The sequence below is a fragment of the Aedes aegypti genome, chromosome 2 (genome assembly GCF_002204515.2).
Source record: "Aedes aegypti strain LVP_AGWG chromosome 2, AaegL5.0 Primary Assembly, whole genome shotgun sequence".
NCBI lineage: Eukaryota > Metazoa > Arthropoda > Insecta > Diptera > Culicidae > Aedes > Aedes aegypti.
This window is the reverse complement of record NC_035108.1, coordinates 310,408,042-310,435,793: the sequence shown is the minus strand read 5'-3', so window position 1 is coordinate 310,435,793 and position 27,752 is coordinate 310,408,042. Positions and strand designations below refer to the sequence as shown.

At 35.3% G+C, this 27,752-nt stretch overlaps 1 protein-coding gene across 2 annotated transcripts in view; it reads right to left on the bottom strand.

Annotated features, from left to right (window-relative positions):
- Positions 1-823: 823 nt before the first annotated feature.
- Positions 824-27,752, bottom strand: part of LOC5564978 — a 99,001-nt gene continuing 72,072 nt past the window's right edge. For both annotated transcript variants that reach the window (XM_001649280.2, XM_021845696.1), the window contains exons 5-8: positions 16,627-16,854; positions 3,787-3,953; positions 3,300-3,725; positions 824-3,233 (exon numbers count right to left, since the gene is read on the bottom strand). In XM_001649280.2, coding sequence (XP_001649330.2) covers positions 2,918-3,233; positions 3,300-3,725; positions 3,787-3,953; positions 16,627-16,854 — 1,137 coding nt within the window. In that variant the 3' untranslated portion in view covers positions 824-2,917. The remainder of the gene's footprint in view (positions 3,234-3,299; positions 3,726-3,786; positions 3,954-16,626; positions 16,855-27,752) is intronic.

Below are 27,752 nucleotides of genomic sequence, written 5' to 3'. Positions count from 1 at the left end.
GCAATTCACGTGTTCACTAATTTGACGTTTGAGCGGTGCCGAATTCACTCGTTGCCATGGTCACGTAAATAACACGGCACCGTTCAAACGTTAAATAGTGAACTCGTGCATCGGTCCATGGACCGATGCACAAGTTCACTATCTGACGTTTTAGCGGTGCCGTGTTATTTATGTGACCATGGCAACGAGTGAATTCGGCACCGCTCAAACGTCAAATTAGTGAACTCGTGCATAAGTCCATAGATGAGGTCTAGAAAACTTGGACTGGCCCATCACAAAATCTGAGGTGGTGGTGATCAACAACTGGAAGTCCAGGCAAAGGGCGCATAGCTCGGTAGGTGATTGCACCATAGAATATAAGCGATCCCTTCGATATATTGGGGTAATGATCGATGACAAGCTTAGTTTCGCTAGCAACGTTGAATATGTATGTAAAAGGCCTCTACGGCTTTTGCAGTGCTTTTGAGCTCCTGATTTTAAAGACCATTTTAATTAGAAAGAAACTTCCATACAAAATAGAAATTTTTAAAAGACTTGCTTTAAAATAGTGACCTAGTTTCCAAAAAAAGACTGCTACCAGGTATGCATATTCCCATCGCAATTGTCTTTGACTGCCCATAAATGCATGTCAGGCCCATGTTTGCTGGGTTTCCTATGCACATGGAACAATTATGCGTTTATGGGCAGTTGAGGGGAATCACGCAGCTAAATCCGGTCATGTCTAACATCAACGGGAACGAAATCCCGAACAGAATGAAATGAAGATATGAAGATAAAAATTACGGAGTTCTTTTTTGTTCTAAGACACCATACACGCTGAATATACATGATTCAAAACGTTTTCTTTTTTAAATATGGAATTCGAACCAAGATTATTTGTTTCATCTTATCCATTGTTCAATCTCTTTTAAGATTAAATTGATTTTTTTTTTCATTTGTATGATCAAACTACGCAGGAGCGAATAATGTGTTCGTTAGGATTTTTTCATGTCGACTCAATTGCTAGATGTTTATTTTTTGCGCGATCATTTGATCGTATTAATCTAATAACCATGTTTTCAATCTCGGGTTAGCTTTCAATACACATACGGATCACGTAAAATAGAAGATAATAGATCATTTGGACATAATCGAAATCAGTTACAAAACATTATCAAAAATATACAGCAGGTCATAGATAATATGCGACTAATAGTAGAACATTTCGTTCATTTGGGCAAACCAACACAGTACAACTAAATCCATTACACACGTGCGCAGTTTATTTAATCTCGGCTTGCAACTAAACAACTTCAAAATGTCTACTTTTGTGCTACACTTCCTTCTACTGGAAACAGTCCGATGCATGTGATTTGGACAAAACTCACACATGTACCTAAATACAGCCTTAAATACGTAGTTCGACAATCGATTTCCTTCCGGTCCCTTAACATCAATCTCGTTTCTACCTTAACAACAAAAAGTTCCCACTTCATCAATCCAAAATGCCATGAGATCACACACGGGTTTTACTTGACCTGCTTGCTTCCTAAGCTCTAGATATTAGCATATAGTAGTAGCAATATGTAATTGTTCTCGCTATGAGGATATAGTAAATTGACCTACTTATGCCAGCTTTGTTGCATCTCCGCCGATTCGGGGGTTATTTTTCTAATTTAGGATGAATTTTGCCTTCGATAAAAAATCACTCGACATTTCTCACTTTGGTGCATTTTCTCTCTACCTTTGATCAAGCAAGCCAAAAGACAATTGCGCGGAAGGAAATCGATCCAATCACTCCTTTACTAACCTTAGATTGATGATAAGAGGTGTGTATTTATGTTCCTCGTTTTGTTCTGTTAACTAACTTGCTTGCATTTGTTTGCATCAAACACGTATAATAAAAACATAGATTAGAAATTAGTACGGCTCACACGTATGATAAGTGTTGTATCGTAAAAATAAGTATCGCAATTTGTTTGCTAATCAATAAAGCTAGAATATAAGAAATAATATCAACTATAACACAAAGAAAGGGATTCAATTTTAAACGGACATAAAGTTGGGAGAAATTAAATATTTCGTCGATGATTTTCGGAAAACGATCGCATAAACGGAATTGATTTTGCCATATCATAGTTAAGGCATGGGTTATCAGACAATAAGACCATAGATGGAAACAATCACAAACGATAATACTTTAATTCGCTATGAACTCATTTCAAACAATAAATGCGCACCAAACCTAAGTGTTGGAGAATTTTTGGTCAAACATTTCTCACATTAGATCCAGATAACCTAAGGTTCGATTTGAACAATATTTGACAAAAAAAATCTTCAAAATAACGTTTCTTGGCTACGCAGGTTCTTGAATGCAACCGTTATATTGTTATGAGATTTGAATTTCAGTAATGTTGCATGCTTACTATCTTTCATAAGTTGGATATCAACAAAATAAAGTAGATTAAAGGCGATTGTTTCCATCTATCATACCCTGTATGTTTATAGAACACATAAATGCATCATTTATGCAAGATATTTGGGATAGTTATGGAGCGATAATGTCTAGATGAGATTTGATTTTCTGCGATCACTTCCGATCATACATTGTTGTAAAAGTAAATATATAAAAAGCTATAGTTGCAAATTCTAAGAGCGGGTATGACAATTTATCGGCACTGCGTAAAATGAATCTCAGGTATTTTGGGGCCTTTCGTTAAATATTCTTTCATATGTGTATGTGTAGCTTGAATCCACCTCCCACAGGCTACTGAAAAAACTTACACGATATCATCATATCGACTAAAACACATTCTTACTAAACCTAGAGAACCATATTCACAATATTCCGTTGTACGTCTTCACCCTCTACTTCGGCTACGGTTCAGTCACAGATATTTTTGTTTATTGTTTGGTGAGTAGATATCTCGTTCTCCACTTATTTGCACTCAACATCTTGACATATGGTGTTGAGCTTTTCGTGCACTCCGCTATTGTTCAAGTCACTAGACGAGGTAACGATATTGATCGAACTTACCTTGGCACGCTCGATTGCCGTTACCGTGTTTTCGCCAAGCATCTTGAACAGTATATAGCCGATGATGATAGCAAATCCAGCTACCAACACCCGGACGAACGAGTCCTCGTTTAGCTGAATGATGACCCATGCGCCCGCGCCGGTTATACACATCAGCGTTACAATTATGATCGTTTTGGCCCAGTGCTGGATGGTGAAGCCTTTCTCCCAGTCAAGACTGAAATGTATTGTAAAGGAATTAGAATTACGTTGGTGCAAATGCAAAATATTTGCCGACAATTACCGATTGGATCGTTCGATCTCGTAGGGCGACTCGCATACTTTGCACTTCAATACGTCAGAATTGGCACAACTTTCCACCAGCCAGCGCCGTAGGCACTCGTGATGCACCGAGCTAACGTCACCGGTGCACTTGCATGGCTGAATCAACGGTTCCTGTTTCTCGTTGTCGTAGCATATCCAGCAGTCCTTCTTGGCCAAAAACGATTGCCCCTCTTCGGCATTTGAAGTGGAAGCCTCCGGTTCCTTTGAGCTGACAGCGCCGGCCGCAACCGGGTCGATTTGGCGCGTCAGCAGCTTGCGTGGATTCAAGATCCACAGCTGTTCCGGCGCCATCGAGTTCCATAGACAACAGGGGAACCACAGAGCAACGCCAACCTCGGCTAGCCGAAACAAAATATCGTGCCAGTTGCGTGAATATACTGGAATCCTGTGGGATAAAGACAAATCGTTTAGAACAATTCCAAAGTTGGGGAATATGTGCATCGTACTTTTTCTTCCAGAAGTCTCCGAGTGTTTCCGATGTGAGGAAACCGATAATGACGATGAGCATTATCGCCTGGCTCAGCAGCCCGAAGCGTGATTGGTGCAACTGGGAAGCGTTGACATTTTCGCTGTTCGGAACCGTTCCGAAATCGTAGACGAAGCCTCCGCGGACCTATAAAAAACGACACTCATGAGGCGGCATCCACAAATTACGTAACGCTCGAAGGGGAGAGGGGTAGGCTCCAGCGTTACGACTCATACAAAATTTTAAAAATGTCCATACAAAAAGCGTTACGAAGGGGGGGAGGGGGGTCGAAAATTTCCAATTTAAGCGTTACGTAATAAATGGATGCCGACTTAGGGGGTTTACATGACTCGATTTGTTTCAAAACTCTAATCGTATAATGCAGATATAGTTAACCCTCTAATACCCAACCCCGCCTTTAGACGGGGTATAAGCAATATACCCCGTACCGTAAAGTGCCCTAATTCAGCGCATTGCCTAATTCCACGCATTTCATACAAAACGATTTATATATGGAAATACACATCAATATTGCAACAACTTTCAATGCCATTTGATGCTACTACTATTAGAATAAGTTCGAATCATCAATTAAAGCAAATAAGGCATTTTTTCGCGGCGTAAAAAATAATCAGTGGAGGCCCGTCGAAGTTGACGCCATTTTTCTAATTTCCTTAGCGTCCGTGCTAAGACTGTAGGACAAAAACAAAAGCGATTTTTTTATTGAAAATGTTTTATTTTTTATGCAATTTTCTATGGAACTACTTGCTACAGATATGTTTCATGATGCTTCTATGAAATCTTATCAAATATTAGCATAATTATTGAGTCTCATCCCAAAAAGTAATGCGCAGAATTAGATCAGGTTTTTTTTTTATAATGCCCTAATTCCGCGCACTGGTCTTCGCTGAACAATAAACAACGCCAATAAAAATTTTAAAATTGTTGTCTGAACAATATACCACAAGAGGAGATAATCTATACATCTGTGCACACACAATTTACTTAACATTGTGAACCACAAATAACAAAAAGTATGATATACGGGGAAGAGAGATTGCAAATGGCCATATTTTGTGAGACGTAATTTATGGATAAACTTTATGGATTTTCTGAGGTTTCTAGTTTGCATAACAGATTTAAGTTTCAGGTACCCGTGGCATTAGCGGATACAATTGATTGAATTTTTTTAAGACATATCGATTCCAAGCAATAATGCGAACTGGTTCTTGTGTTGTATGAACAATGCAGAATACAAATACCTATAGGGGTAGTCGGGGCGGTTTCGCCAATGGATTGGAATGAGCACCTCTTGAAAACTGCATAAATTTTTAAAATTTCAACTGAAGTAAAATGCAACTCCAAAGCTGGCAAGGAAATTAAGCAATATGTATGTTATAAGTCAGTTTCCTAAAGTAATAGAAAAATGAATAAATTATACTCGAAATACCATCAACGTATTTACCAGTATCCGCTCATGTTCCAGTAGTCCGCTCACGAGTTCAAAAAGTAAGGTAATTTGAGTAAATACACAAAAAAATGTCCACAGTATGATTCTGTTTGTCGATTTCAATTGTATAGCGGCTAAAGTTTTCAAATTTACGTTGTGTTAACTTATCATTTTTCAGTGTGAGCGGGCTACTGGAACATGAGCGGAAACTGGTGCACTGATGGTAGAATGTTGATGATTGATTGTTACAATGTTCTTTAAAATTTAATCTTTTTGCAAAGAGTGTTTTTAAACACTAATTAATTTCCAGTTGAGTGAACAAAATAATTATATTACATGATTCTATAAGATAATTTCACAATCTAAAATAGGGTGCTCATATCATCCCATCGATAAAAAATCGACACGAAAAATTACAAATTTTGAAAAATCATTCATTCATTTGTGAACTTTATAGGACAACGGAAATCGTGCGGATCTAAAAATTGTTGGAAATAGTACAAAGAACTGATAATTCTATATTTTCTGCACTTTTATCGAACTTCCTTAAGGTCTCCAAACTGCCCCACATTCCCCTACACGGGGTAGGCTCCAGCGTTACGACTCATACAAAATTTTAAAAATGTCCATACAAAAAGCGTTACGAAGGGGGGGAGGGGGTCGAAAATTTCCAATTTAAGCGTTACGTAATAAATGGATGCCGACTTAGGGGGTTTACATGACTCGATTTGTTTCAAAACTCTAATCGTATAATGCAGATATAGTTAACCCTCTAATACCCAACCCCGCCTTTAGACGGGGTATAAGCAATATACCCCATACCGTAAAGTGCCCTAATTCAGCGCATTGCCTAATTCCGCGCATTTCATACAAAACGATTTATATATGGAAATACACATCAATATTGCAACAACTTTCAATGCCATTTGATGCTACTACTATTAGAATAAGTTCGAATCATCAATTAAAGCAAATAAGGCATTTTTTCGCGGCGTAAAAAATAATCAGTGGAGGCCCGTCGAAGTTGACGCCATTTTTCTAATTTCCTTAGCGTCCGTGCTAAGACTGTAGGACAAAAACAAAAGCGATTTTTTTATTGAAAATGTTTTATTTTTTATGCAATTTTCTATGGAACTACTTGCTACAGATATGTTTCATGATGCTTCTATGAAATCTTATCAAATATTAGCATAATTATTGAGTCTCATCCCAAAAAGTAATGCGCGGAATTAGGTCAGGTTTTTTTATATAATGCCCTGATTCCGCGCACTGGTCTTCGCTGAACAATAAACAACGCCAATAAAAAATTTAAAATTGTTGTCTGAACAATATACCACAAGAGGAGATAATCTATACATCTGTGCACACAAAATTTACTTAACATTGTGAACCACAAATAACAAAAAGTATGATATACGGGGAAGAGAGATTGCAAATGGCCATATTTTGTGAGACGTAATTTATGGATAAACTTTATGGATTTTCTGAGGTTTCTAGTTTGCATAACAGATTTAAGTTTCAGGTACCCGTGGCATTAGCGGATACAATTGATTGAATTTTTTTAAGACATATCGATTCCAAGCAATAATGCGAACTGGTTCTTGTGTTGTATGAACAATGCAGAATACAAATACCTATAGGGGTAGTCGGGGCGGTTTCGCCAATGGATTGTAATTAGCACCTCTTGAAAACTACATAAATTTTTAAAATTTCAACTGAAGTAAAATGCAACTCCAAAGCTGGCAAGGAAATTAAGCAATATGTATGTTATAAGTCAGTTTCCTAAAGTAATAGAAAAATGAATAAATTATACTCGAAATACCATCAACGTATTTACCAGTATCCGCTCATGTTCCAGTAGTCCGCTCACGAGTTCAAAAAGTAAGGTAATTTGAGTAAATACACAAAAAAATGTCCACAGTATGATTCTGTTTGTCGATTTCAATTGTATAGCGGCTAAAGTTTTCAAATTTACGTTGTGTTAACTTATCATTTTTCAGTGTGAGCGGGCTACTGGAACATGAGCGGAAACTGGTGCACTGATGGTAGAATGTTGATGATTGATTGTTACAATGTTCTTTAAAATTTAATCTTTTTGCAAAGAGTGTTTTTAAACACTAATTAATTTCCAGTTGAGTGAACAAAATAATTATATTACATGATTCTATAAGATAATTTCACAATCTAAAATAGGGTGCTCATATCATCCCATCGATAAAAAATCGACACGAAAAATTACAAATTTTGAAAAATCATTCATTCATTTGTGAACTTTATAGGACAACGGAAATCGTGCGGATCTAAAAATTGTTGGAAATAGTACAAAGAACTGATAATTCTATAATACTTTCTGCACTTTTATCGAACTTCCTTAAGGTCTCCAAACTGCCCCACATTCCCCTACACGAAATTCACAAGTATCAATGCCACGTTAATGAAAAGACCTTAACAAATGTTTATCTTTGTTTCATGTGATGGTCATAAAAATATAAGAAATAAAACTAAACGGCTCATACAAAAATTTATTTTTTTTTTTTTCATACAAAAAGTATTATGGAGGGTGGAGGGGGTTGTAAATTTTCTATTTCAGCGTTACGTAATGAATGAATTCTGCCTTACATTGAAATTAATGTTAATTTGATTGCTTCGCGAGTGCGCGGAATTAGGCGTTCTTCTGCGCGGAATATGGAAAAGCGTTTCAAAAGTGCGCGGAATTAGGCAATTTCTACAAGTGAACTATTTCAAAAAAAATCTCAATTTTAAATTATGAATACAGTCTAGTTTATATTTTTCCCATAATCTAAAATGGATTTGCTAGCGATCCACTCATAAAGCTTTTTTATTGATGCAATACTTTTTTTTAGTTAACAATTTGAATCGTTTTATTCCTTAACTGCACTGAATTACGGCACTTTACGCTATAGTACTTTGGAATTTTGTGTATGTTTTCGTAGCTCGGAAATCAAAATGATTTTACTTTTGGCTTAAACCTTGACTCATAACACGCATATGAGAAAAGTGTTTTTATGGCTTCCGAAACTTTTTTGTATTTTTGAAAATTGTTTGAAAAATTGTATTCTTATATAACCTACAAATGCCTGGGGTTTATTTAACGTGTAATATAAAAAATCGTACCTTTTATATTTTTCTACTATTAACCTATAGCAGAACAAGGGCTTGGTGGTATTAAAATAATTCCAAACCTGTGTTTCCGTTAATTACACGGAAAATAAAAATATTTTCAGAAAATTTTTTGAAATTTATTATTTTTAAAAGTATTGTGAAAACTTGAATTTTCATTGTTACCAAAAATCAGTAACTCGAAGAGGCTTAAAGAAAAAATGAAAAAGGATAGGGATGTTCAAAAATAAAAAATAAAAAAATCAAAAACCAAAATTCATAGATTTGCGAATAAAAATAAATCATTGCCCAAAACGTGTTTAGAACGATTTTAGATAACTATAAATGATATTTAGGTCGAAAATAAAAATTTGGGTATTAGAGGGTTAAACGCCCGTATAAACGCATTCCATAAATATCATGACTAAGCGATATTTTGTCACTGACGGTGAAAAATTCAACAAAATGTTATCAAATGCGAATTTAATCTGTATATCGCAAATGAGTACTGTCGGACGGGACTACTTTTGATTCCAGGGGCTACTTTGGACACTCACCTTTTGTATTTATTAACAGCGTAAATATTAATCTGAGCAATTTTGTGTCTTCAGCACTTTTATTAACCAATATATGCTCTACCACTAGGCACGATTTTTTCTTAGAATAACATCAACAATAACAGGATAAACAAGAAAACATTTCAAAAAAGCTCGAATAAATATTCATAAGGTATAAAACATTGGCTATACAAACATTGTTTGAATTTTACCCATGTCTTGGAAACTTATTAGGAGCACCACAAAATTATCAAATCGTCATGTTTCATGAAAATCTTGTGATTTGTTTTTGCTTAAAATTGTCGTTTTATTAAAATAGTTGATAAAAGGTCTTATTTTTGCGACTTTTATTTTATTATAATGTTTTGGTTTGTGTATTTTACAATATAAAAAAAATAAATGAATGTTTGTAAAAGTGAATAGACATAAAACACATATATTTCAATACGTACAAATGCCAAATTCACAACATAATCTCTAAAAAAAACTATTTTTCGTCATATTTTACATGAATATGTAGTACAGAACAGTTGCATCCTTCAACTGCCTAAATTAAACTACTCTAAACTGCTAAGAAGCTAAAAGCATATTACAAAAGCAAACTTACTTCTTTGCGATCTTGCTAAACTTTACTTCATAGATTGCGTTTTTAATGAAAATTACTTACTGGTATTAAATTAGTTACCGGTATTATTGTGATCCTTCAACATATCGTTCATGTAACAGTAAGAATAGAAAAAAAGAGTTTTTGTACATAACTCATTTATCATCGCAGTACCTAGTAGTTACGTCGTTCGTTTATGTCAACTTAGAAATCGAGCATTCGTAACTGATAGTTCCATTTAAGAGGAAGTTGAAAATTTAAGTTTCATACTGCAAACTGAAAATAGTGAATGGCATGTTTCGTTGAAATTGGTTATATATGTGTAATTGATTCTAGCTTTGCAATTTTCTACATTAAGTTTATCAATGAAAAACGTTCCATTACATCACAATCTACTGAATCAGTTTAAAAGTTATAAGGAAAAATCATTTCATTAGCAAATTGTTAAAATGTCCAAAGTAGCCCCTTTTTTGTCTTGAAGGACACACTTTTTTCGCTATTCAAGCATTTTTGTTATTTCTTGATGGATTTGCCTCATATTTTGCACATTTGTTACGTACATATACAACTTAAATATAGGCAAAAATTATCAACATCTATCCATAATTCTAAGAGTTACAAATCCTCAAAGTTAAAAAATGTGGAAATAATGTCAAAAGAAGCCTCGTTTGACGGTAACTTAAAACTCTGTAACGTAGTGTTACAATACTTCTAAATATAGTAGGGGTATTCACTAAAAATCGCGTAATATATACAGTCGACTCTCCACATCTCGATGTTCTATATGTCGATATCTCTCCCTATGTCGATGATTTCTTAGGTCCAGTGTTGCGATAGATCTACCTAACTGTCATAATTTCAATCAAACACACACTGCGCCTTTTGATTACAAATTCCCAAAGTAAGTTTCCTCGACCTAGAATATCTTCGTGTGTTGCGAAAAACAGTATACAATTGCAAAAACATAAGTTTGCAAAGAAAGTTATCAGGTTATAACTGTTAAATACTCATAGAATACTCAGCTGAATAGTAGGCACTATCCCACTAGGAAGTATCGACAGAGAGGAGTAGAAACTATAGGCAGGGTGTCCATTCAAAATCGGTTTTCAAATTCCCGGATTTTTCCCGGATGCCTTAAAATTTAAACCCGGATGTCACCATGGTCCTTGTGACGGATGACCCAGACATTTGTATAGAAAATTGTTATATCTGTTAAGACTTTCAAAATATTTGTGTTCAACCTACGGATTTTGAAGCAGTATTTTCAAATGCATAATATTTCTATTTTCACTTTTAAAATACTTTATGCAGTTTGATAAACACCATTGCATTGGTCAATATGTAGATTGTCCAGTATGTACTTTGTCGAAAAAAAAAATAGTAACAAGTTCTCGAAATATATAAATATTAACTGCAGTTCCATAAACATTGTAACAAATGGAGTAGAGGATTATTTAAACCAATACCTTTTAGGAAGGTTTAACTAATGCTCCAGCTGCTTGCTGTTGGATGACAAAGTATAAAAAATCAATCAAAATATTCGCATCCCTCCATTTTTTCATACAAACTGGCCAAATATGTAGGACCATAAATTATTTAGGAGTTTTCTTTTAAAATGAATCCTCAAAATGCTGGGGTTTGTAAACAGCTTCAATTCCAAACAGATACACAGTTTATTAAACAATCTGTTAGACCATGTAAAGATTCTTAATAAGCTTTACAGAACTAAACATTTATTGAAGCTAAACTTGTATGTACCAGGTCTGTCTTTTAGAAACCATCAATTAACTTTTCTTACCAAAAAATCACATGTATATTTGAAAAAAAAAACCCTTTGAAGAAAATGTTTGGCAGAGTAAAAATAACCTTTCAGGACTTACAGTACATTCATTCGAAAGGGCGGAGGATGCCGTTTATAAATTAAAATCATAGGTGACATTTAAAAATAATATGAAACAAAATCTGGTCAATTATTTCTACGAAACAGCAAAGTATGACATGATATATGGCTGGTTTGTGTGTCATAACGAAACTTTAAAATGATATAGTGGCAAAATAAGGTTTGCTTGCTAAAAAAATGACGTAAATCCAAACAAGCATCTTAGCAGGAATTCATCAACGATTTTTCGAAGAATGTCCACAAGAACTAAACAAAACTCTGCCCCCTAAGATACCATCGCCATTTATTAATCCAACAATGATCTCGCCACGAATTCATACTGGATCTCATAGGCAATTCGTTATGAAAAACAGTAAGAATTTGGTACATCTACAGAAAACCATAAAAAATATCGTCATGGACCTCATAAGGACTGTAGATTAATATAGCTAGTAATCCAAACAAGGCAACGTCAAAAATCAATACAGGTCGGACTCGATTATCCGGAGTATCGATTTTTATTTCACTCCGGATAATCGAATCACTAAGAGAAAAATTAAAATCTGCGATAAAAGAACTTAAATATTATCTTTTTTTCTTGTTTTATGTATATGATGCAGTGGCATAGCCAGAAATTATGTCTAGGAACATTAGGGGTCTTGAAAAGAACAACAAACCAAACCGGCATAAATACACAAAAAAACCTTTTTGCAATTTCTCATCGTAATAGGCTGATTTTCATCACGCCAATCTGTCATGAAACGGCCTACTTTCCTGCACTGAAGTATGCAGTGCGGGAGTAGTCATTACGCAACTGAAACCAGTGCTGTAATGATTCATTACGCAACGCTTTCTCATTACGCAACTGTTTTGAGTTGCGTAATGAATCATTACCCAACCATTTTTCAGAAATTGTAAAATGATGGTGAATGCATTCCGATATTATTTCTGATACCCTCAAGTGGTCTTCAACGAAATTGCAAAAAAAACCTTTTTCAAACCCCTCTTTTCTTACCTACGTCCAAAACTGCTGAACCATTAATATTGTATATTGCAATACTAAATTATCTCAAAATTATGATTAAAACCTGAAAAACAAGAATATTAAAAAGTATATTCCGGATAATCGAATTCCGGATAGTCGAGTCTCCGGAAAATCGAGTCCGACCTGTATTAGCGTCTCTAGGAATTCACCGTTCAGGAATCCCTCATGAAAGCCAGGAAAATCCAGGACAGTTTTTTACCAACGGCAAGGATTTTTTTTTAAATAATTTCATGAAAAATAAAATCTTTTAGAGATTTCCCTAAAATCTGTCATCTTCTTCTTCTTTCTGGCGTTACGTCCCAACTGGGACAAAGCCTGCTTCTCAGATTAGTGTTCTTATGAGCACTTCCACAGTTATTAACTGAGAGCTTTCTTTGCCGATTGACCATTTCTGCATGTGTATATCGTGTGGCAGGTACGAAGATACTCTATGCCCTGGGAATCGAGAAAATTTCCTTCACGAAAAGATCCTCGACCAGTGGGATTCGAACCCACGACCCTCAGCTTGGTCTTGCTGAATAGCTGCGCGTTTACCGCTACGGCTATCTGGGCCCTGTCATGGAATCCGCTAATTATTCGCCTCGATTTCCGTTAGAATTTTTGCAAAAATTATATCAAGAATTTGCCTAGGTTCAATGGAAATTTATCAAGCATCCTACTAAGAACAAATTTTTCAAGGAACAAAAAGTCACAAAAAGTCATAATGTCAGTTATGATACAAAGTGTGAATTGTTAGGCAGTCGTGTCCCCCTAACAAAATTTTCTAGTTATACCCATAGTGCTTTTCCCGTTGTGTTCTACAATTTCCCGGGTATTTCCCGTATTTTTCCCGGTCATTTGGAATTCCCGGGTTTTTCCCGGATGGATGGACACCCTGTATAGGGCTTTATTGAACCGAACATTATTTGGTCTGCAGGAGAATGACGTATAAATATGGTGATTCTGAAATAAACTACTGCGTCAATGATCACGATGTTAGTTCGTGTTCATCTAAAGGTCACATCGGTTACGGTGGAAAAGGGCAATGACCTATACGGCTTCGTGACATATGTTCCCCTCGCCTCCTCTTTGGCGGCAAATTTGATTGACTTTCACTATCAAAAACCAAAATCCCACAAGGAAACTAGTTTCAAAAAATATGGTGAGTGGTGAATGGAGCTTGAGTGGTGAATGTTGACGATACGACGCTAGAAGTAAATGCACACTCAAACAGCGTTTCCATACGAATCCTAAAAAAATGTTCAAATTTTCGTTATAGGGTAACCAGGGGCAAGCAGGGAAACATATTTGAAGTATTCTCGAACATATTGTTGTTTTGTTCTGGCTAAAAATATAACTCTGGTTTGAAAAACGTGCATTAAATAGAATGTGAGATAATTGCTTTTAACGTTCAAAATTAACATCCTTTTTTGAGTTGCTTTTCTGTTATTATAAATCAGTAGAAGAACATTTCTAACTTCCGCTTATCTCTTTTCACTTCATAGTTGGGCCGGTTGGGCATACATTTTCTCTTGTTAACTGAATGGTATTGGCAAGTAAATTGTTATTTTCTTGAACATATGTTTTGCCCTTCTCTATTTTATGTTTCATGTTTATGTTAACATCAGCACACCATCGAGTAATGAAGGGCTTCCTAATAGGGAATAGGCAGACAAATATGTAACTGAAGATATAAATATTTTGAATTAAAACAACTTGACTGATTGATGAATCAATATCGTTATTTTAAGTTTAAGCATAACATTTGTGCATGTTTTGAGCGCAATAAAATATTGTCATGTGAGCTGCTAATGAATTACCCATCTCGGCCTAAGCCAATGCCACAGTTCTCTTGTTTCTCTTGTAATTATCTCGGCCATATGAAGATGAATTACTCGTTTCCCTGTTTTAATTTGTGCGCTAGCTAATCTTTTATCGGTTCATACAGACAGGATTGTCAAAGCCTTTTTGCAAAGTTTTTATAATGTTTCGAAGGTTTGTGAGTGCGACTATTGTCGACAGCCTCATTTTATTCGGCAATCATTCCATGACAACTGCTAGTTAATTGTTTTTTTGTTTTATAATTGGCAACTCGAGAACAACCTTGATCCAAGCCGTATTTATATTAAACTAGTGGTCCCGGCAAACTTCGTATTGCCATCAAGTAGGCTGTTAAAAACCGCTATGAATCGTCCCATAAAAAATGACAGTTCCGTTCATTCTCATTTTCATTTTTCCCTTCTTTGCCGGTGAACACCCTGGAACTTTTTACACATAAACACGTCGGAACCCTTGACGAACAAAATGGAGAAAGAATCATCCAAATCCGTTGCCCCGTTCGTGAGTCATTTCGTGACATACAAACACCATTCCATTTTTATTTATATAGATATATACACTTGGAACACTAAGCTTAGAAGCAATGGTAACACTATTGTTTCAATAGTAAAACTATTGCAGGGTGTCCATTCAAAAACTATTTGACGATTTCCGATTTTTTTCTGGATACCCAGAAAATAAAATGAAAAAAAGTTTTTTTTTTCCACTACGATAAGGACAAGGACAATTTGGAGGGCATGATCGAACTTTCAAAAAATTCCAAATTTTAGACAAAAAGGTACGAAAAATTTGTTGAAATATCTAAAAGACCGTTCACTTCCTATAATCCACTTTTTCACTTCATCACATACCCCACGTGGTAAGAAAATTGATGGTGTTTCAATTTAGCTTTTTTGAGGTCCACTTTGAATTAATTTTATAACTTTTTTAATTCACTTAGGGCATCTGAGATGTAGTAAATAAAAAAAATCCTGCCACTTTTTTGACAGGTAAACAATCTTTCGCATTATTATACTTAATGATTTAAAATTTCAAAAATTTCTTGTCTGTTGTAATGTACTCAATGAGCTCGAAGGTTTACGCAAAAGTTTGGAAGGGTAATTCATATATTCACTAAAATATACAAGTAATATTCACTTACCCCGCTTACCCACTTGCCCTGCAGTACCTTACAATTTTTATTTCGATTGATTGATGGATGGGTTGGAAGAATTCGCTGAGAATCTGCATATATCCATACGAAATCTCATCAAGAGCCTCATAAGAACTTTGTCATAGATCAAGGACTAGTCAAACTTGTAACCCAGACAAGGCTTCATCATGAATCAGTATCAATAACCCCTGAAATTTGCCAAATGAAGCTCTTAATGAATCTTCCCAGAATTTAAGTAGATCTACCAAAAAATATGCCTTCTACAAATGTTTCAAAGATCTTAATCTTTGACTATATCTACACCAACTCACCAAAAGTTAGTCATGACGTTAAATGCTAGTGATAGTCTAGTCGTGCTAGTGCACTAGTCGACTATTCGTGCACCTCCTGGAATAAATGTCTTGTTCCACCCATAGTGCTTGATGTTTAAATAAACCGGGAGTCTTATGTTTGAAATACATATTTTCCCGGGTGTTCTCCAATTTCACAGTTTTTCGCTTCTCCTGGATTTCCCGAATGGATGGACACCCAGCTATTGATAAACAATCATTTTTTTTTATTGAAAAACAATTTACAAAATAAAACAAATTTTGTAAATGAATGTCCTATTTGCAACACTATTTGTTCAAGCACTTTTTATAAAGTCACTGTTGAAACTTTCAAGCTTATTCACGATCATTCTCAACTCAAACCATCCAAATCCATACGGATAATTTATTAAAACGAACATAAAGAGTAGAATTAGCTGCAGGTAAGTAATGTTTATTTACATGGGTGGATTGGATCCACGACTACGTCATTTTTCTTTATATAAAAAATGATAGGCCACTCAAAAATGTTGATTCAGAATTATAAACTCAAAGTACAATTTGTTATCGACTACTTTCCGCACTTCACGACATTTTATATATTTTAGAATGAATGGCTCTACGTTTATGTAAAATTATAAGCTTAGCAGGGTTTACTACTTTGAAGTATTTCAGATCTTTTCCAATCCACAACCATAAACAACTTAACGCCAGTACAATGGTACTCAACACTGCCTGTGGTTCCGCCAGATAAGTGGCAGAAGTGCATTCGCAATTAGGGGGTGTGCAATTTCTCACTTTACAGCTTGACACAATTTTTCACTTATCACGACAGGACGTTATTGATCACAATCTAAGTTTAAACACGACACCTTTCGCCACTAACCTTGAAAAACACCTCCACACCGTAGATCAGGAAGAAGATGACCACAATGAGCAGGAGAGCCGCGTAGCATCCGTTGAAGAAGTTGGTACTTCGGCCGGAGAACAGATGCGAGTAGGCAATTTCCGCCAGGAATAGACTGTATGGTAGCAGGTTAAACGCTAGGAAGCCGAGGAAGCTTTTGGACAGAAACTGGGACCGCTCCCAGCGGATGTCACGTAGGTGGAAAATCTGTAAAGGGAAGACGGAAAACGGACATAGTTAGAACAATGCGGCACAGTATTAAAAGATGAAATTTGCAATTAGCATACTTTAGATAAATGGCACTATATATCGAATATGAGCCGTTAGCACTTGTGGTCAGTGCGGTATAGAACTAAAGAATGTGGAACGCCACCGATGAGAACGATGCGTCAGGTTGTCAAGAGTCCAAGCGCGACAATGATGCCGACTGATCGGCGGTCAACGATGGAGAATCGCGGTGAATTATCTCCCCGAGTACCCGCGCCGCTCGCTCTGATTGAATAGCAATAATGAATAGTAGGTATACAAATGCGCACCAGAAGTAGCGATAATGTTTTGCTTTGGTTTGTCCGCGCACTTGAAACCAATTGCAGTGCATAGGTGAAGTTAAGGGGGTTTAAACTAAGGGCACCAATTGGACGTTTTTCTAGGTAATCTGATGCATTCTCACATACGAACCACATATAAATACTGAGGCATATAAAAGTACAAAAGCCATAAGACTTTCCTTATGGAACATACAAATTGCAACGAGTATGTAATACAGATGGTTCCGTTCAAACTATTTGAAAAAAATATATATATTGAGTAGAGCACGAATATTGATATTTGTGCCTACAGTATTGAACATTGTATTTGCAATTTATCATTTTTTTTCAATTTTGTCTGAAAAGTTGAAATCTTAAGCTTTCATTCCATAAAAAAAAATTGGAAATTGGTTGAGCTGTTCAAAAGTTATGTTTTTTTTTAAATAAAAATCTAATGCACTGAGACCTACAGTGCTACAGTGTGTGCCGATAAAAAATGACTGATTTTTCATTTTCAAAAATATATACAGTATTGGACAAAACATATGCAACTTTTTCGATTTTCAATACAAAATGACCAACTATGGTAAGCTAGATCTCAGTTATTTATGAACCGATTCGAATGAAATTTTGACAGAACATCAGACATAACATGAATTTTAACATATATTTTTGAATATTTTTTCCAATCACGAGTTTATAAGTAATAACGGTTTAACTAAAGTGTAATTTTCGACGAAAAATTCAAAACACGAAAAAACAGATTTTTTTTTTCATGTAAAAACCATTTTTTTGTGAAATTTTAAAAGTCAAAATCTTTAGCTTTCATTTCATACAAGAAGATTGAAAATCAGTCAAACGGTTCAAAAGTTATAATTTTCTTAAAAATTATTTTTTTGCAAGATCGCGATTTTTCTGGTCACCCTATTTCGGAAATGGTCACTCTAATCAAAAAATCCAAAAACACGTGTATCCTTATTTCGGATTAGAAACAAAATAGCAAATTTTCACGGAATTTGGTGACTCACTAGATCGGTTTTTCATATAATGATTGCATGTGGAAAAATATTTTTCTTTTTGAATTTTCGTGTACTTCACTATCTGATATAGGGTAGGTGTACCAGTTATGGACATAATGGTTCCCTATTTCGCCATAGGTGATAATTTGATTATCTTCAAATTTTTGATCGTTCTGTGTGTTTAAGTAGTGAGATATCAAATATATCTTAATGTTGAAACATTTAGAAATATTCAAAATGTAAAAGTTTTCGAGAAAAACCAGTTATGGCTATAGTGATTCCATATTTGGCCGTATGTCCAAATGGGGAACCACTATAGCCATAACTGGTACACTTTCCCTAGTAGGTGAATGTTTGAGTTTGTTTTTCAAATAAAAACTTTATTTGGAAATTGGGTTTTTGCCAGCTATTTGAAAATTTGGACCATTGTGCTATACAACAATGAGAGATTCTCTCCTCTCTCGCTCTCTTTCGATTATAACAGTGCAATACTGAAGCTTTTGAGAAGTTTTTCACTATAGATCGAACGACCATTTTCTTGATAAGCGCTTTATACAAAAAAAATGCAACATAAGGTAAATGTGGCTTAGTTATTGATTAAAGAAAAAATAAGCAAAGAGAGCTTCTCAATGTTAGATAGGGCCTTTTGAGAAGTTACGTATTATACGTCAATTCTATAGCAGCAGTATTATTTCTTGGCTGCAATAGGGGTAAACGGGACAAGAAGCAGCCTAAAGGGTCAAACACTATACAACGTCCAGAACGGCAAAACGGTAACACCGATTTGAATGACATGTGAATAGTTTGATCAATATCGACTAAATCAGATTTATTTATTTATTTATTTATTTTTATAAATTCAACATGGGCTTGACAGGTAGAGTGTAGATCAAGATGGGCTTGCCGTTTTGCCATTGTACTGTGATGCCTTTCACATTGTGTTTGGAGCTTAAGGTGAAACAGCTTGGAATCAACATCCAATTATGTACCAAAACTTTAAAGGCACAAATCTCGCGAAAGAAGCATCAAACTACAGTGCGATTTCTATTTTAGCTTTGTGCACTAGCAGAAAGCTTAAAATAAGAAGATTGACTTTGTACGTTCATTATTTCATCAGATTAGTGCCTTTGAAATCGTGAGTAGGGGCACAAGCCGGCCATTGTGTCTGCCATGTTTGGATTCCGAGATGTGTCACTTTAAGGATGAGAAGCTCGAATCAAGCCTACTGGAATATTCTTATTTTGGTATCTTTCAATCACATACAAATAGACGAAACAGTCACAAAAATTCGACATTGATTATTCATTAGGTCTTATCTGCATTAATTGATTTCTCTTTATCGTTGCTCTCTTAGTATTTATCTGTGCTCCAACCTTCAGAATTTTTGAAAAGTGAAAAAAAAATCCAAATAACAAGATGACCACCAGCATATAGGAATTAAAGAACTTTTCCCAACTCTGACCTCACTAATGCGCATTTTTCATATCAGCATTGTATAATTGAACAATAACATCTGATCAATCGCCCTTATGTATGCAACTAGAGTGTCCATTTCCCGGCCATTTTGCTCGTCCCGGAATTCGAATAACAAATATCTAAGCTTGTTCAGGGATTTTTCAAATTTTTATTAAAACTAGTAATTTAGTTGAAATGAAAGTACAAATTCAACAATAAATTTCTTATAAAAAAATATGATATAAAATTCATTGTTTTTCAAAATTTACCAGATGATGGAAAAGAATATTAACTTTCGATATATAATTCATTTATTTCTCAAAATATTATTCCTTCTGAGTGGCGTTTTGTTAAAGTAGTAAGTATTTTAAAACCTGGTAAGGATCCATCTTTAGTTGATAGTCGAAGACCTATAAGCTTACTTTTATGTTTACGTAAGCTTATGGAACGTATGTTATTAAATCGTTTGGAACTGTGGGCTGAGAGCAATAACATATTTTCTTCTTCTCAATTTGGATTTCGAAAAGGTCGTGGTACTCGTGATTGTACTGCGCTCTTAGCTTCTCAAATACAACTTTCGTTTAACAAGAAACAAGATGTTGTTTCTACTTTTCTTGATGTTTCTGGTGCATATGATTCTGTTTTGATTGATTTGCTTTTCGACAAAATGAATAATTTAAAAATTCCTAACATGATTTCAAATTTCATTTACAATTTATTTTCTTTAAAAATTATGCACTTTTTCCATAATGGATCTTCAAGAACTATTCGTTATAGTTGTTTTGGACTTCCACAAGGTTCTTGTTTGAGTCCATTTTTATATAATTTATTTACTTCAGATATGGCTTCTTTTATTCCTAATGGTTGTTATTTAATACAATTTGCAGATGATAATGTTTTATCTATTAGTGGGAAAAACAGAGAAATCATACGACATTTTATGCAACTTTCCTTAGATAACATTGATACCTGGGCACATAATAATGGTTTCACATTTTCTATTTCAAAAACAAAATATATAATATTTTCTAGAAAACACTAATATTTGTTTATATTTAAACGGCTATGAAATTGAACAAGTTTTTGATTATAAATATCTTGGTATATGGTTTGATTCAAAATTAAATTGGAAGAATCACATTTCATACATTCAGAAAGTATGTTCGAAAAGAATAAACTTTCTCCGTACTATTACTGGTACTTGGTGGGGTGCTCATCCTTCTGATATGATAACCCTTTATAAAACAACTATTCGTTCAGTAATGGAATATGGATGTTTCACATTTGATAGTGCTATTCAAACTCATTTTTCAAAACTAGAGAAGATTCAATTTCGATGTTTACGAATTTGTTTAAAATTAATGAGTTCAACTCATACTCAATCCATCGAAGTTTTAGCTGGCATTGAACCTCTTAAAATTCGTTTTCACAAATTAAATTGTAAATTTTTGATTCAATGCATTTCATACAATCATCCAATAATTAATACCTTGCAAACTTTATATGAAATTAATCCCACAAGTAAAATATTAAGTTCTTATATTTATTGTTCCGCGTTAAATATAAATCCTGATAATTCTATTGGTTTTCATAATTACAATATAAATGTTCATACATTTCAACCACTAATTGATTTTTCTCTATATGAAGAGTTGAAACAAATTCCAAAACAAGAACATTCTCGTTTAGCTAATATATTATTTGAAAGGAAATTTGAAGGCATTAATCGCAATCAGTTTTATTTTACGGATGGTTCTCTTATTCAACATGTTGCAGGTTTTGGAGTGTATAATACTGTGTTAGGTCATTTTTTGAAACTACAAAATCCTTGTTCAATTTTTATAGCTGAATTAACTGCTTTATACTATGCATGTAACTTAATTAATGATTGTGAACCAAATTTATTTATAGTATGTTCTGACAGCATGAGTTGTCTACATGCATTGAATTCCATTAATTTCAATTTCAAATCACATCATATATTTTTAGCACTCAAAAAAACGTTATTTATCTTATATTCTCGAGGATTTTTGATAAAATTTGTTTGGGTACCTGCTCATTGTAATATATATGGCAATGAACAAGCTGATTGTTTAGCAAAACTGGGTGTTGCTCGTGGTATAATTTATAATCGTAATATTTTTGCTTCAGAATACTATTCTAAACTTAAATCATTTTGTTTAGATGAATGGCAAAATTCTTGGAATTCAAGCGACAAAGGTCGATGGTGTCATTCTATTTGTCCTGTAGTTAATTATTCTCCCTGGTTTAAAAATATAAGTTTTAGTAGAAACTTCATATGTTGTTTTTCAAGATTGATTTCAAATCATTATATTTGTAACAGTCATTTATATCCCAGACAACCAGAATGTACGCATAACGAAATCACCTTTTGCGTTATGCGATGTTTATATGCGCAAAGTTTCACGTATAAGATGTTGCGAAAAGGCCTTATGCGTACAAAAGTGGAGGCGATATACGTGCATATTTTATATGATGAAAAATAACATGCAATACGAGTGTGTAAATTTTATTACGAACTAGTCTGTACTCTTATGCGACTTAATTTGTGATAACAATGTTGATTTGACAGCTGCTACGGATTGACCCGACTTACTTTGTACGAGTATACGGAACGAAACGAAATGTACGTATGAACTCATAAAACAGCGTTTTATGCGAGGAAACTCATCGGTCGAACGATAGCATCCACCATGTAATGCGGGTGTGATGAAATTTGTGTAACTAAATGACATTGTTCGTTAACTGTTATGCGACTTCTGGTTGTCTGGGATCGTATAAATTTGAAGGATTCAAATTTATGTGATTGTGGTGATTTTTATGAAGATATTGATCATATTGTATTTGTATGTTCAAAATATGTCCTACCTAGAATTAAATTTGAGAATCGCTTAAAAAACATTATGAATTGTATTCCTGGATCTGTTCGTGATATACTTGGTAGCAAATGTCCTTCTATTTTGAAATTAATATTTTACTTTTTGAATGAAATTTCATATATTGTTTGATACTCGTGCATTTTTTTGTTTGTTTATTTTCAGATTAGTACCATAATTTCATGATGACCCTCCTTTATCCATATGATGTTGTTTCCCCTGGAAATTCATGCACGTGGCCCTGTTATGGTTTATGTCCGTTGGAGCCTATAGATTATATATTCATATTATAACGTTTTGGAAAAGATGAAGAGGTTTTGTGCCTCTTTGAGAAAGATTTTTATAGAAATCACTCAAAGGGGTTTTTCCCTCTTCCAAATTTTTGTTAAATAAATAAATAAATGATGACAAAGAGTGTTTCGTGAAGCCCAAGCAGGACAGTTCGGTTTTGCGTCGTCCGATAGATTTAGCTCACAGTTTCGCGCATGTTTTCGTCGCCGGAGATTTTTTTTCTTCTGTTTTGGATCGTCTTGCTGGGTAGTGTTTCGTGAAGCCCAAGCAGGACAGTTCGGTTTTGCGTCGTCCGATAGATTTAGCTCACAGTTTCGCGCATGTTTTCGTCGCCGGAGATTTTGTTTTTTCCTGTTTTGGAGCGTCTTGCTGGGTAGTGCTTCGTGAAGCCCAAGCAGGACAGTTCGGTTTTGCGTCGTCCGATAGATTTAGCTCACAGTTTCGCGCATGTTTTCGTCGCCGGAGATTTTTTTTCTTCTGTTTTGGATCGTCTTGCTGGGTAGTGTTTCGTGAAGCCCAAGCAGGACAGTTCGGTTTTGCGTCGTCCGATAGATTTAGCTCACAGTTTCGCGCATGTTTTCGTCGCCGGAGATTTTTTTTCTTCTGTTTTGGAGCGTCTTGCTGGGTAGTGCTTCGTGAAGCCCAAGCAGGACAGTTCGGTTTTGCGTCGTCCGATAGATTTAGCTCACAGTTTCGCGCATGTTTTCGTCGCCGGAGATTTTTTTTCTTCTGTTTTGGATCGTCTTGCTGGGTAGTGTTTCGTGAAGCCCAAGCAGGACAGTTCGGTTTTGCGTCGTCCGATAGATTTAGCTCACAGTTTCGCGCATGTTTTCGTCGCCGGAGATTTTGTTTTTTCCTGTTTTGGAGCGTCTTGCTGGGTAGTGCTTCGTGAAGCCCAAGCAGGACAGTTCGGTTTTGCGTCGTCCGATAGATTTAGCTCACAGTTTCGCGCATGTTTTAGTCGCCGGAGATGTTGGTTTTTCCTGTTTTGGAGCGTCTTGCTGGGTAGTGCTTCGTGAAGCCCAAGCAGGACAGTTCGGTTTTGCGTCGTCCGATAGATTTAGCTCACAGTTTCGCGCATGTTTTCGTCGCCGGAGATTTTTTTTCTTCTGTTTTGGAGCGTCTTGCTGGGTAGTGCTTCGTGAAGCCCAAGCAGGACCGTTTTTACATTCAGAAATGGAATAGTGAAAAGTGAAAAATGAAAAAGTGATTTGTTTGATTTGTGTCCTCAGTACTGTTGGTTTTTGGCCGCCCGAAGTTCACCGAACCATCCGGAAGTGACATGCAGCACATAAATTTAGAGAATCAATCCGGTGAGTTTGTTCCAGTATGATACTTTTTCTTTTGTGAGCCTTCCGGATCGTTTTTGTTCGCGTCGTGGAACTTCTGATCGTTTCTTGAACGGAAAATGTTATTTTCGGAGTTTGATAATTATGTTCAGATTGCGCATTCTGTCCGGGCGGGTGTAACGCAACTAACAATCGGTTGTGGATGCTTTTTAACTGTTCGATGACCCTGGAGGGATCGATCCTGCTTTTCGTATAATTTTGAGCAGAAAAACCGACTGTGTCCTAGGGTGTTTAGTTCGAACGCGCTTCCTTTCGTTTTTCGATTATCTAAAAATACAGTACCACCCAGTACAGTTTTTCAATGAGCACAGTACAGTTTTTCAATAGGCGTGATTTTTTTTTACGCGTATCGTTACACAATCCGATGACCCTGGAGGGATCGGTTTTGCTTTTTACTGGTTGTTGAGCAAAAATATTACTGCACAATCGACAAGCATTTCGCGAAATACTATTTATACTATAAATAAGCTATTGTTTTCTCTTTTGATTGCCGGCATTCAAAAGATTAATTTGAAAACGCTTAAACAACAAATATTTATGGTCTATCGCCAGCTTTCTAGGCGAATCCTGACAATATACCTTCCCCAACCTCCAACTCCGTAGCACTTATGAGGGTGTCGCTGAGTCGGTGGCCTCTCATTAAGTAAGTGCTACATCAACATTTCCTTCCCCTATCCCAAGTTACGGTAAAGATGGGCGTGGCCGGGAATAGCGATGTTCATGCTTTTAGTATTCTTGTTTATGATTTGAACAAGGTATACTCCCCTGCCTTGTTCTTGAAAGTAGTCAGGATGAGATTATTAAAAAGAAACATGAATGTTGCTAGTATCCAATCTACGAAGTATACCGTAACTACGCTAACGCTAAATAAATAAATGATGACAAATGTTAATTATGACAATTCACATTTCATGTATGAATTTCTTATTCAGGGTGTCCAGTCAAAATCAGTTTTCCAGTTCCCGATTTTTTCCGGGAGGCCTAAAAGCTTAAAATCAGTTGAAATCATGGTGCTGTGACTTCATATTTTTTAAACATGTTTAATAGTTTTTATTGCTTCTGCGAAAAGAAAGCATTGTGAAAATCAGCAACTCCAACAGAATTTGTTTGAAATGTAGTGTGATTACCATACTATCTAGTCGAAATCCCCCGTGCAAAAACTGAATCGGGTGTATCTAGCTAACTAATAGTAAGAGTGGCTACGGATCATGTTGGTTAGCGAAATGCAAAACGATCGTCGCCAATAGTATCAATGTCCACTTCGAATAGATTAATTATATGAAATAGGCATCAATGCTATCAACAACGCAGAATGTCCGTTGGATCACATCCGAGAGATTAGTGCGTCTATGCCAGATAAATTATGATGCGGCTTTAACCCTCTAATACCCAACCCCGCCTTTAGACGGGGTACACTAGACAGGCCCAGCTCAGTATGGGAGAAAAATAAAGTTGTATAATTCCACGGGGCACCCCCCAGGATTATTCCTTAAGGTTAAAGGAAGACTTCCTGAAAGTTTCAGCTCATTTGGTCGTTTCATGAGCTGGCGCAATTGAATTGAAGTTAATATGAGATTTTCTGCTCAAACATATGGGAAACAGCACATCATCCCCTGTTTGGTTCAGGAAAATTATTGATAACGTTTAATTGAACCCAGAATGTCAAAAACACTACTTGATACCATAGTGAACAATATTGTAGAAGGTTGTATCATGATTAAAATTGAGAAAGTTGGTGTTTTAACTATCTGAAGTAGATTTGCAATACTACTTAGTATTTCTTCAACATAGCTTGGTGGTTGCCACTAAGCGCATCATAGCCACCTATGACGCTGGGCGAGCTGCGGCATAAGGCGCATGCATATATGTGGTTGTACGGGAGTGCTGATCTAAGACTAACTTTCAACAACTGAAAGGTTAATTAAAATGAGCTCAAATCCAGATACAACCTTCTGCAACTATGTTCATTAGGGTATCAAATAGTGAATTTGTCATTCTGGGCTCAATTGAACGCGCTCAACTAGTATACGGAACAAAACAGTGATATAGGGTCAATTTTCAATGTATTTGAAACGAATGTTCCATACAAACTTCGAACTGAATGCGCCAGTCAGTGGAGCAACCAATTGAGTTGAAATTTTGAGAGAGCTTTTTTCTTACTCTAAGGCACATATCTAGGGGGTGCCCCGTTGAGTTTTACAACTTTTTTGTTTAAGGGCCAGTCTAGGGGTACACTTTGGAATTTTGTGTATTTTTTCGTAGCACGGAAATCAAAATGATTTTATTTTTGGCTTATACCTTGACTCATAACACGCATATAAAAAAAGTTTTTTATGACTTTTGAAACTTTTTTGTATTTTTAGAAATTGTTTGAAAAATTGCATTCTTATATAACCTACAAATGCCTGGGCTTCATTTAACGTGTAATATAAAAAAATCGTACCTTTTATATTTTTCTACGATTAACCTATCACAAAAGAAGAGCCTGGTGGTATGAAAATCATTTCAATCCTGTTTTTCCGTTAGTTACACGGAAAATAAAATACGCTCCGAAAAAAAAAATAAAAAAATAATATTTTTAAAAAAGCTGTAACAATTTAAATTTTTATTATTGCCAAAAATCAACAACTAGAAAAGGCTTTAAGAAAAAATGAAAAAAGCTAGGGATGTTCAAAAATAAAAATTATAAAAATCAAAAACCAAAATTTAAAAATTTGCGAATAAAAATAAATAAATGCCCAAAACGTGTTTAGAACGATTTTAGATAACGAAAAATAATACTTAAATCGAAAATAAAAATTTGGGTATTAGAGGGTTAAACAAAAATGCCAAAATGTTATACCACCACTACAGGTTACGCCTTTGGTTTCCATCTAATTATGCCCTCCCATCGCGGAAAGGTCACATAACCAAGGGGAGGGATACCTTTTTGAAACTATGGATTTTTTTTTTTTTTTTTTTGTATGGTATTCAGTTGGAGCTGCCTGACAGCTTAACTTGTCAAGGCTGAACCCTCGGTCTGGCTTTTGCCAAGTTTCCCCTCTACCAGGACCAATACTCAGACGGACTAGGCAATGGCGCCCACATGAACACTGTTTTTTATTAGTATTGTGACGTGGTAGTTTTTGAAAAGTACCCATATTCCCTTGCTTCTGAGAAAAGGAAGCATTATGAAAATCAGCAGCTCCATTAGAATTTGTTAGAAATAGTAGTGCATTACTAATACTGTCTAGTCGAAATGGTTTTGAATAATTTGTCATTCAAGTGCTATTCTGATTACTATTGTCTTTTACGTAAGATTAGAGTCTTAAATGTCAAGTGTCGTCAAGTCTTAACAAAATTAGGCTGTTTAGTAGTAGTTCAAGTTAATTTCATTTTTTGTTGTTAAAAGTATTTATTGGTCATTACGTTTATATATCCTTAAAGAAAAAAGTCGCTTTCCTTGTCTGTTCAACAATTTTACAATACCGATGATAATGATCGATCTCAGCGTCTTACTTTCCATAGTCATTTTTATAGTGAATATTGAAGAGTAAAGTTACCTTAGGCTTCTATTACAGTCTCCTA